This window comes from Neovison vison, chromosome X (genome assembly GCF_020171115.1).
Source record: "Neovison vison isolate M4711 chromosome X, ASM_NN_V1, whole genome shotgun sequence".
Lineage (NCBI taxonomy): Eukaryota > Metazoa > Chordata > Mammalia > Carnivora > Mustelidae > Neogale > Neogale vison.
In genome coordinates, this window is record NC_058105.1 from 86,980,841 (window position 1) to 86,992,893 (window position 12,053).

The 12,053-nt window shown below is 41.3% G+C and overlaps 1 protein-coding gene across 2 annotated transcripts; it reads left to right on the forward strand.

Moving 5' to 3' along the window:
* Window positions 1–9,876: 9,876 nt before the first annotated feature.
* LOC122897078 (centromere protein V-like protein 3) lies at window positions 9,877–10,913 on the forward strand. Of its 2 annotated transcripts, XM_044235226.1 has the most exons (2): window positions 9,877–10,025; window positions 10,056–10,913. In XM_044235226.1, exons 1-2 carry the CDS (start codon window positions 9,877–9,879, stop codon window positions 10,660–10,662), a joined length of 756 nt encoding a protein of 251 aa, XP_044091161.1. In that variant the 3' UTR covers window positions 10,663–10,913. The 2 variants fall into 2 exon arrangements, with proteins under 2 accessions (XP_044091161.1, XP_044091160.1); XM_044235225.1 differs by having other exon boundaries at window positions 9,877–10,913.
* Window positions 10,914–12,053: the final 1,140 nt, after the last annotated feature.

The window sequence follows — 12,053 nt, forward strand, 5'->3', positions numbered from 1 at the left end:
TCCTCACCTGGGCTCCAAAAAAATTCTCTTCCTCGATTTCTTTTAAAAGAAATTGTACAAGGTTTGTTCATTTTTTCGTTGACAGTTCTTGGTGTACTCAGCAAGATAGCGGAGCAACTTGCCTGAGAACACCTGGAGGTCCTTTGGAACTCAGCCCTCAATATCAGCATGGGCGCTTTGTGCCCCTCTGGCTTCTCAGCACCTGACAGGTGTATCTGGTGAGTTCTCCTGATACCGGGACCTCCTCGGTTTGAGTTGATAGTCCTGACTTGCATTCAAGATGTTAAAGGTTACCAGTGGGAATAACATGGCGGGGCAGGAGGCGTGGGTAGTTGATGAATCGGTTGTTGTAATTTGGCATTATACTAATTGAAGTTATTAATATAGGGCTTGAATGAATTTCTTGGCTAGAAATATGAGAGGCTGAGTCACTTAGCTCCAAAGAGAAGAGACACTTGCTCCTTCTGGCCAAATGGCTCTCTCAGGTGACCAAAAGGCTAGCAGAAGTGTCTGATGATATTCCTCAAGCCCTGTAGGGGACCCACAGGAATTTCCCATCTCACGAGGTAATGAACAACTGGCTCCTCCAGGGACGCACACATAAGCAGTGACCATCCCTGTGAGTGCTCCTAGCACCCTCAGTGCTCTGAGACCCCACTGGGGAGAAACCAAGACACGCACGAGACTGTACCACGGCCATTTGGCAGTGATACTCCCAAGCCAAAATTAACATCCTAGGACCTTATTCAAGCCTCACTCTAAAAATAAAACTGAAGCTAAAACGAAAAGAAACCTGCACTTCAAAGAACCCCAGGAATACCAACAACCACCCACAGGAAACCCTGGGAGGCTGTGTGTATAGCACATAGGAGCCTAGACTTGCAAGTGCCCACTTAAATGGGAAAATTTCAGGATAGCCTCGAGTCTCAGATGGCCCAAATGGGTTCTTTTGGCATGCATGAATTCATTTCTTGGGCACACAACTAGAGAACGCTGGCTACAAGATTAAGTGACAAGACACTAGCAAGCCATTTGGTTCAGTCAATGAAGCCCCTGGCTTTTGGCAAGGAGCCTATGATCACAGAGCTACTCTGACTTCATCTTGTTTGTTTGTTGCTGCAGTTTTTGGTATCTTTGCACAAAACCAGCCATCTTCTAACTGGAAATGGAAAATAACCAATTAATGGATCCACAAATTATAATGCTGTCTTACAATTGATTTGTGTCACTAAAGGGGGGATACTTGGAAATTGGGTCTTTAGTGTCCCCTCCACAAATATTAATGAAACATAGACTAAATTTTGTTTGCATCCTGTGTGTATGTGTCCATCTGTGTTGTAAACATGAGATATTTTCTCTACCTCCAGATGTTATTGCTAAAATTAATTTGTAAAAGAGCTCTATTTAATCAGTTTAAAGACAAGTGCTTGTAAAAATGGGCATTCTAAAACTCAAAAGGATAAAAGCTAATCCAAATGTTTTTCAAGTTCACGTGTTCTGAGATAACATTCCCTACATTCAGACTTTTATGGTACTCCATACTAAAGATGCATCACAGGAAGGGCCCTGCTCAATGGCCCAAAGAGACGAAGATGAACAGAATTTAAGGCACTTGGTCCCCTTTCCAATGGTCAGAATAATGAGGAAGAAGAGGAGGAAGGCAGGAAGACATTAGAAATCCTAAATCCAGCCCCTGCTCTCCGTGCACCAACATCACAAATGGTGCCCAACCCATTGCCTGCTCCTCTGCCTCTTCCAGAGGGCTCAAAAGCAACCAGACAGGAGATGGAGATTTAAAAAAAAAAGTGGCGAGTCCATAATTTTAAATCTGCCTCCATCCTTGCCTGGGGCACTTTGCCTCTGCCTCCAACTGTTTCTGCACCACCACCTGGGCTGCTCCCACAGCCAGCTCATATGTCATTTTTGGTGTCTCTAGGGTCATCAGCTCTTGCCCCCCCAACCCTCACAATCAAGGAGCAAAAAGCACCCCAATCTACTGGGCCACCTCCTTATGAGGTTCAAATGGAAGCACCTCCCAAATCAACATGAAGGAGCCCAAGGTCTCCCCCTGGACTTAAACCACTCTCTTTAGACCTCTCTACAGGAGTCCAAATAAAATTGACCAGTGGGGAACAGGTTGTTTCTTGTTTTGTTTTGTTTTGTTTTTTTAGTGGATACAGGTGCAACATATTTGATGCTAAAGTTAATTGAAGGTTGTCGATTTGATTAAAATAAGCTTCTCTTTAGTGTTATCAACTTCAAATATAGTACAGATAGCCAACTTCTGTTCTACCTGAATTTATTAGTTAAGTTCATGTTATCTCTGTTGCAACCTACCAGCAGAGGGGACTTAAAATAATGATTGAGGGGCACCTGGGCACAGTTGGCTAAGTGCCCGACTTTTGATTCTGGGTCAGATAATGATTTCAGGGTCAGACTGAATCCCATGTCAGGCTCCACACTGGGCACGGAGCCTGCTTAAGATTCTCTCTCCCTCTCCCTCTACCTCCCCTTCCTCACTCTCTAAAAAAATTTTTTTTTAATTTAAAAAATTTAAAATTAATGGTTAATTTTGTCTGTCTCATGAAATTTTTATGGGTAATTGTTAAGCACAAATAAGTTAAATAAGTAAAAACATGTATAGATGAACATTTAAACAGCTTCCAAAAGTCACTGGTAACCTAAAACTTGAAGTTAAATCATTGGATATCTAAGACTTTTACCAGTTAAAAAAAAATACTAAAGTTTTGACTTGAATTCCAGTTAACATGCAGTTAGTATTAGCCTCAGGTGTACAATATAGTGATTCTACACTTCCTTATAACAGCCGGTGCTCATCACAAGTGCCCTCCTTTTTTTTTTTTTCTTTAAAGATTTTATTTATTTATTTGGCAGAGAGAGATCACAAGTCAGCATAGAAGCAGGCAGAGGGAGAGGGGGACGCAGGCTCCCTGCTTAGCAGAGAGCCAGATGCCGGGCTCGATCCCAGGACCCTGAGATCATGACCTGAGCCGAAGGCGGGGGCTTAACCCACTGAGCCACCCAGGCGCCCCTAATCCCCATCATGTATTTAGCCCTCCTCCCTGAACAACCTCTCCTCTGGTAACCATCAGTTTGTTCTCTATAGTTAGGAGTCTGTTTCTTGGTTTGTCTCTCTCTCTTTTTAACTTTGCTCATTTGTTTTGTTTCTTAAAATTCCACAATATGAGTGAACTCATGTGGTATTTGTCTTTCTCTGACTGACTTATTTTGCTTTTGTCTTCCTATTGCAGAGGAACTAGATACTTGGGTCTGTTGGTAAACATGCTTTGTGCCTTATTGGAAGACTCTTCTACGAAAGTAAAGACATTTTGAGATATTATGAAATATTTTCACAATTTTTCCAATCTAAAGAATTCCAATGGAGTAATTCTCAATTTGTTATTAGTTATTTTTCACAGGAGACTAAGACTCCTAAGAATTAAAATTCTGATCAATATGATTGAGACTGCTGGAAAATGATAAAGAAAGCAACTTTGTATGTAGGAAAGAAGGAGATAGGCAAGAAAGGGATAAGGGATAAGGAATGCAAATACATTTTGTTGACAGAAAAGAAAATAATTTTGTCCTAAAATGAGACTGGTTATTTAGAGAGGGAAAGTTTAGGATGAAATCTAAAAGAAACTACAAAAGTTTTGTGAAGGGGAATCTTTGGAAAAGAATTTTTTGTGTGCCCAGGACTGAAATCAGATTAGAATAAGTGAGTTTTAAAAGCACACTAAGATAAAATTAAATTTAGGCTTTTCTGTGTGTTAAAAAAGACAAGTCTTTCTTGGATTATTGATCTGCTATTAATAAGAGAGTATAAACAAGGTTTTATCCCCGCTTTGCCCAGAAAAATGAGGTTTCCACATTTGGCTTTATCAGGTCTTTAATTACTTAATACAACTAAATTTTCTCAACATTAAAGGAGCTAATTTTTGCTAACAACTATTCCGTAAAATCCCATGGAAACCTTGGTTAAACAGATAACTGAATATCAGGTTTTAGAATAATCTATGATCCTATCTATGTAAGCACATGCTTTAAAACTTTCTGAGGCTTTTTAAAAATCCAGCTCCCCAGGGGCATCTGGGTGTCTCAGATGGTTAAGCGTCTGCCTTCGGCTCAGGTCATGATCCCAGACTCCTGGGATTGAGTCCTGCATTGGGCTCCCCGCTCAGCAGGGAGTCTGCTTTCCCCTCTGCCTCTCTCCTCTGAGATTCATGAGAAGGACTTTTGACAAATACAAATTCCTGATCCCCTTAAGATCATAAAAGTAAACTGAGTAAGGACTTCCAAATCTAATAGGAAAACTGCATCCAAACAGAACAAAAATTAGTAACGTGGAACTAAATGAGTTAAGGAAGATGAGGTTTTCATGACTCTTGTTTGAAAATATTGCTGGTTCTCTAATGTTTGCTCTTCCAGGTTTAAGGAAACTTTTTCTCTTAAGGGATCTATGACTCACAAATTTGATAAAATATTTCTTTATGAACAAATTGAAGCCTTTTTCTTTTCTCCTTACCTGAGCCCTCCAGAATTCAGAAACTCCCAGTGAGGATTCTTTCTGTCATGGCAATTGTAATTATTTACACAAGTTCGATAAAAATCTGTTCTCCTCATAACAGGACACCATTGGTAATATTGGTTATATTACCAAGGCTTTGACTGGAATGTCATATTTGAGAGGCATGCATAGACTCAGATACGACAAGGCAGTTTTAAGGAACCCAGGTTGACTTTATGGAGCCGGTAGAGTCCCTTGGAAATGTCAGCCTGACACCTTGCTTACAGAGTCCTCAGCAGCCTTACCAGTCCTGCAGACTGAAGCTAGACAACTGGAGGTAACCTTCAGAGAAATTCCAACAACCCCTCATATATGGACAATTGCTGTGCCTGCTGCTCAGTGGGTCACTCAAAAGAATCACAAGAAACATTTGAACTGCAAACCCGAAAAATCCATCAGATTGCCACTACCTGCTCCCCCTCCATGTGAGGCTGCTTCAAGGCTCACATCTAAAATCTTCTCACTGGCAGCATGAAGAAATTAGGCACTGGGTTTTTAATTGGCTCCAACCATTAACCTCTGTTTTCCTTTTGTTTCCATAAAAATGCCTCTTCTTGATTACCTGATTGCTTGCTAACTAAGGCAGAGTCTATATGATGGCTGACATCCCTTGCTGCGCCTATATTAACCCCTTCTGGGAGGGAAATAGCAATCCACACTGATAAAATCAGGCCACAAGCCACTTGGCTATGAGAAGTCCTTTCCCACCATACCTCCTTCCCAGGGTGGACCGGAACTAATTTACTGATCTATTCCCTTGGAGACGCAGGGATATCAGATCAGCTTTAGAGGGGATAGAGAGTTTAACTCTACTGTCACTTTTCCTTAAAATATAATTGGGGATAAAATTAATGATGTCATGTAGTACCAAAGAATGTCACAAACTATCCAAGCTTTCAGATAAGGAACTCCCTGATAGTTCATTCCCCTCAATTAGCACAAGGGACCAAATGTTGTGTCCTGCACCATGCCAAATCCTTCCATCCCAAAGCCCCTACTGCACCCTAAATTAGTTTTAAGCAGTTACAAATGATGGACCTCCTTCAACGGTCCATAGAAATGAGATGAATGATTGACAACGGGAATTATAACTGAAAAAAAGTTAGCATGTCTGATTCCACGTTGCTTATGTTTCCCTTGCTGTGACCTATAGAGTAACAGTTTCTGCTTGGCCCTACACATAGGCATGTCACAATATTATTTGCAAAAATTTTGCACTTCATGCAAAAGCTACATCACCTGAGGACATAAAGAAGTAGCTAGGGTGTTTATTCTCTCAATTCTTCAAGATTGAGGAATGGTCACCAATCAGGGGGGACTTGAAACTATGTCCCACAGGGTTAATGAAGTTAAAACTAACAAAAAGATGGGGCATCTGGGTGACTCAGTCAGTTAAGCGTCTGCCTTTGCATTGCGTCACGATCTTGGGGTCCTGGGATTCAGCCCCATGTAGGGATCTCTGCTTAGTGGGGAACCTGCTTCTCCTTTTCCCTTTGTCGGCTGCTCTGCCTACTTGCGCTCTCTCTCTCTCTCTCTGTGTGTGTGTGTGTGTGTGTGTGAAATAAGTAAATAAATATTTTCAAAAACTAACAAAAATTAAGAACTTGTTTTTCAGATAACTGTTTCCCCCTAATCTGTTCTCGTGTCTTTTCAGACCCCACTAACGAACTCACTGTACTTTAACATTTAGCAATGTCAGAATGACTTCAAAGGATTCTATTTCTGCCCTAACTACACAGTGTACATCTGTGTCATTAGCAACCTAAGAGAAACATTTCAAACTAAAGATATAATTTAAAAACCACTCTAAGTTCCCATACCTCCAAAGCCAGCAACCTCCCACATACAAAAAGTATTAAGATAATGTCTGTAATTTTCTGGAATGTCCTTTGTTATGATAATTTGTAACTTTTGATATAACCAAAAATGTATAAACCCTGTATTAAACATTCCTCTTCTGGAGCACTCTCTTCTTTCTGAATATTGTGTATCCTGAGTAGCTAGCTGTGGTCACATCAGTTCGAATAAAACTCTTTTCCTACTTCTTTTAGAAATGTAAGAGTTTTGTTCATTTTCTGTTGACAATACCAAGAACCATGAAAATCATAATTTGAATGAGAAAAGATAAGCAAGTAGCACTAACAGAGATGAATCAAATGTTCACTTATCTGACACATATTTTAGAACAACCATCATAAAAATGTTTCAGTAAGCAATTACAATTTGCCTTGAGCCAGATTAAAAAAAAACAGAAATTTCAGAGATAAATATAAGTTATATAAAAAAAGGAAACTATGGAACTGAAAAAAAAAGAACAACAATAGAAATTTTGAAACAATGCTGGATGGGATCAAAAGTAGAGTGAAGATTGTAGAAATTAGCATTACTCTACTTGAGCACCAATCAATTGAATTTACCCCATTTGAGCAAGAGAGAAATAATTGACTGAAGAAAAGAGAGCAGATCCTTCCTCAGAGAATTTTAGGACAATACCATATTTTCCAAAATTCCATATGGTCAACGTTCCAGAAAAAGTAAATGGAACTGAAAACTTATAATAAGAAATGATAAGTTAAAATGTCAAAAACCTGGTGAAAAATATAAACCTAGAGAGTCTCAAAAATAAGTGAACCACATATATGACAAACCCAAATAAATCTATGCCAAAACACGTCAGAGTCAATCTTTTATAACTAAAAAACAAAAACATTTGGAGCAATTAGAACAAAATGATACATAGATTACAGATGAACAACTGTTTTTGAGATGATAAATTTCTCATCTGGCTTATGAGGGGTATTAAGTATCCTGGTATTTTTTAAGTGTTCAACATAGTGCTGTGAACCATGAGTTTTGTATCCAGCAACACTATATTTAATGAATGAAGGAGAAAACATAACATTCTCAGGCAAGGAAAATGAAGAGAATTTGTTAGTGGCAGATCTATGCTGAGAGAATATTTAAAATATGTGCTTAAAACAGAAATGATAAAGGGAGATTTCGAGGAGCATCAGAAAGAAAGTATAGTTGGAAAAAAAGAAAATGTAGGAGAAAGAACATGCATATGGGACATCCAATAGACTCATGAGTTGGAGAAATCACATTATGTGATTACAACAAATCATAAAAGCATCCGATAACTAGGCAACTTTGTTTAAAAGTAGGAAAAGTAAAGGGACCTAAATAGGAGCGAGGTTCCCACACTTCAGGGAAACAATGAAACTTGTTACCAGTGGACTGTGATAAGTCACATACACATATTGTAAATTCCACAGCAGTCAATGAGAAAATTTTAGAAAGCAAAACATGAAAAAAACACTAAAAAAAAAAATCAAGACGGAATCCTATAGTGCTTAAAGTAAGGCACAGAAGGCAAGAAAGAAGGGATGGTTGAATGAGATATATAGGAAACAAAAGAAAACAAATGCTAAATCGGTAGCCATAAACACTAGCATATCAACAATTAACCTAATATAAACTATGTGAATTAAAAGGCAGATATTGGCAGTAGCAGTAAGACACACAGCTAACCACACAATGTTTGTATTAAAGTCACTTCAGAACAGAAAGAATCAAGGTAGAACTAGAAGCTATTGGAATATTCCATTTGAATATGGCTAAGAGCTTACAAAGGTATCACAAATTAAATACTTAAAGAAGTCAGGCAGGTTAAGGTTACCTAGGCTAGATGGGGAACATAATGAACTAAGAATATATGTCCTATCTAAAAGGGAAGGGAGAGAGCAGTTCATCAACTCCACGCAATTGTTGACAAGAGGGAGAACTGGTTCAGTATTTTCTGATTATTCTAGAGAAGTTCCAATACTGAGTTTTAATTAAAATTTGATTTTGAAGGGGCGCCTGGGTGGCCCAGTGGGTTAAGCCGCTGCCTTCAGCTCCGGTGGTGATCTCAGGGTTCTGGGATCGAGCCCTGCATCCGGCTCTCTGCTCAGCGAGGAGCTTACTTCCTCCTCTCTCTCTGCCTGCCTCTCTGCCTGCTTGTGATCTCTCTCTCTCTGTCAAATAAATAAATAAATAAAATCGTTTTAAAAATTTGATTTTGAAAAAAAACACAAAAAATCAAGTATTAAAAATACTTGGTTAGGAATATATTCTAAAATGTTGCTTCACAATATTACAGAGTTTTACAGAATAAATACAATTGAGCTTCTCAAAAAACAGGCATGCCCAGGGTAAAAATATTGAACTCCATTGTCCCTCTCCCTTCAGCCTATTTTCAAGCTACTTGTATCACATCAGGGATATGAAACAGAATTCTCCAAAACATCACATAAAATTTCCTGAAATCGACTACAGACTTTGAATGCATCATGTCCATAAAGTGGGAAAGTCCAATAACTCTTCTCGGACTTGGATGGACCATGCAAACTGTCGATTATATAGTTCAGTTTTGAAGATCCTAGTCAATAACAAAGATGTGCCATTTTTCCATTGTGATTTAATGCTTTGTGTTAGGAAAGTCAATCTCCAAACTGCCATCTACATTTAAATGATTTTTAATAGATTATTTATTTATTTGATAGAGATCACAAGTAGGCAGAGAGGCAGGCAGAGAGCAGGCTCCCTGCTGAGCAGAGAGCCCGACGTGGGGCTCGATTCCAGGACCCTGAGATCATGACCTGAGCTGAAGGCAGAGGCTTAAACCACTGAGCCACCCAGGCGCCCCTGCCATCTACATTTAATAAACACATGAAAATCTTAAAAAATAAGAAAATCACTTCAATTTAAAAAATATAGATAAATATGAAAAGAATGGAAAACAGCATATCATGCAAACATTAATTAAAAAGGAGTAGCTATATAATTATATAGACTTCATCATAAAGAAAGTTAGCACAGATGAAAATAAAACATAAGTAATAATAAAAGAATCAGTCCTGCAGGAGGACTCTTTTATTATCCCTCCTAGTCACCCTACCTAATGTGTCTATAGATCCTTCTCTGTGTCCCAGAGGCTTCTGTTCCTATCTCTGTCAGATTAAGCACCACACTATTTGATTTATATTTTTGTATAACTGACTCTAGGAAATTCTAAGTGCTTTGGAAAGCTTAATACATCTCTACATCCTCAGAATCCAGTCCAGTACCTGGTGCCCAGCAGGTGCTCAGACAATATCAGGCCAGTAAAGGCTGTTTTGATAGGGTCAAAGAAAGGGTCTCTACATCACATTCAACAAGTGGCCAATCAGGCTGACGCAATGAGGCTGCTCAGTAACTTACTAGGAAACCAGGGGCGGTGGGCGCGCGCTTGGAAGGCTGCAGGCGCCATGGGCAAAGTGAGGAACGGCGCCAGCACCCAGCCGCGGGGGCGAAAGCGTCCCGGGGATCCCGCCACCGCCTGTGCAGCCATCCCGGTCATGGGCGCCCGGCGCCCCCCTTTCCAAGTCCGCGTGGGGAGCCACGCGGCGGGAAGGAAGTCGGCGGCGACCAGGCGGGATCCCGCAAGGTGGCGGCGGAAGCGCTGGTGGCGGCGGACCCGGGAGACAGGCTCCAAAGGCCCGCTGCAATCCCCGAAGCCCCCGGCGCCCGCCGTGTCCTCTGGCGAGATGGACCTGGGCGCGCAGCGGGAGCGCTGGGAGACGTTCAGGAAGCGGCGGGGCCTCAGCTGCGAGGGCGCCGCCAAGTTCCTGCTGGACACCTTCGAGTACCCAGGCCTGGTGTATCACACCGGAGGCTGCCACTGCGGCGCGGTCCGCTTTGCCGTCTGGGCCCCCGCAGACCTGCGCGTGGTGGATTGCAGCTGCAGGCTGTGCAGGAAGAAGCAGCACCGACACTTCCTGGTCCCGGCCTCGCGCTTCACTCTCCTGCTGGGCGCCGAGAGCATCGTCACCTATCGATCCCACGCGCACCCGGCGCTGCACAGCTTCTGCAGCAGGTGCGGGGTGCAGAGTTTCCACGCCTCTGTCTCTGACCCCGGCGTGTATGGCGTCGCCCCGCACTGCCTGGACGCCGGCACCGTGCGCAGTGTGGTCATCGAGGAGGTCGACGGTGGCGACTGGGGGGAGGAGACCGTGAAGGAGCCCAAGGCCATCCAGAGCGCGTCCCCCGAGTGAGCCCCTGCCTCTCCTCCCGAAGAGGAGCAGTGACTGGGGCCGCAACACGCCCGAAACATTCCCCTCCCCCCGCTTCCCCCGAGGGAGCCACCTCAGTGCTTGTGAAGGGATTGCTGTATGAAAGAGGTCGGTTTCTGGACTGATGAACCCGTGATGTCTCTCCAGGCTTCCACCCCTTCCCTTTCAGTGTTTTGCAACGAACTTGGACTTGCTTATGATCAAAAAACTGAGCACACATTTGTCTGTCAACAGCCATAATCTTCCAATCCAATAAGCAAGTAGTGTCTCTACTTTTTCAAGTCGCCTTGTGTAACCCTGCCTTTTATTCTTTATTCTTCGTGTAGTTCTCGTAGATCATTTTCAGATCATTCATATGTACTGTACCGTTACGGTGCTATTGTGAACGAGATTGTTTTTAATGGTCGCATCTGGTATGCAGGACCACTCCCTATATCCAAACACTTTGGTGAGCATTTCTTAGGACGTTTCCTGTTGATTATCTGCGTGTGTGTGTAATTTAGGTCAGCACTCGCGTTTTTGCTACTTAGAGATAGGCGTTGATTTCAGCCATGTTTTTTATTTAATGTGTTTTTATATAATATGTTTAAGGCTCATTAGTGTGACATACCCCATTGTGCTTATGTTTTCACATGATGCTGCCACTTTCCTTGGTTTTGTTTTAGAAACTGCCTGTGCATAGGGTGATGGGGAGGCAGAAGAATGAGAAAGATGTCTGCGCTGTATATATGCCCTCTTTGATGTTTTGAAATTCCTATCTTGAACATGTGTTATGTATTCAGAAATTAGTAAATACTTTTTAAAATGAGATTGTGTGGTTTCATTTATATTTTCGGCTGGGCTTGCCTCAGGGAATTGTTGGCTTTTATTATTTGAAAGATGGTGGTATCTCTGGTTTTTATAGTGGCAATAAATTCTCCAGATCCCCTAAATTTTTCAGAAGGAAAATAGTAAAGTGTTTACAGGTTCAACCTCCTGAGTAGACTATGTTTGAATCCAGGCATTGCTACCTCCTATGTATATAATTTACATGGAGTTGCTTAAAGTCCACATTCATGAATTTTAATCTTCTGTAAACAATGCTAGAAACTAACAGAAATATTGTTTTCAGGATTAGCATAGTACTTTGTGTTTACTAAATTATCAGTGAATACTTGTTTTCTCTTTTCCATTGATTTGAAATCCCAAAATCTACCTATCAAGTCATCACATAGTGTAGGAGCATCTCCAGATAGCTGAGAGTTAGCCATCTCATGCTGGCTTAATGTTTAAGATCAGAAGATAGTATGATACTAGGGGAAAGTAATTAGTATAGTAGTATGTAAAAATCACAAGTCCAGAACGAAACCAGCAGCAGGTAATTGTTCCCATAA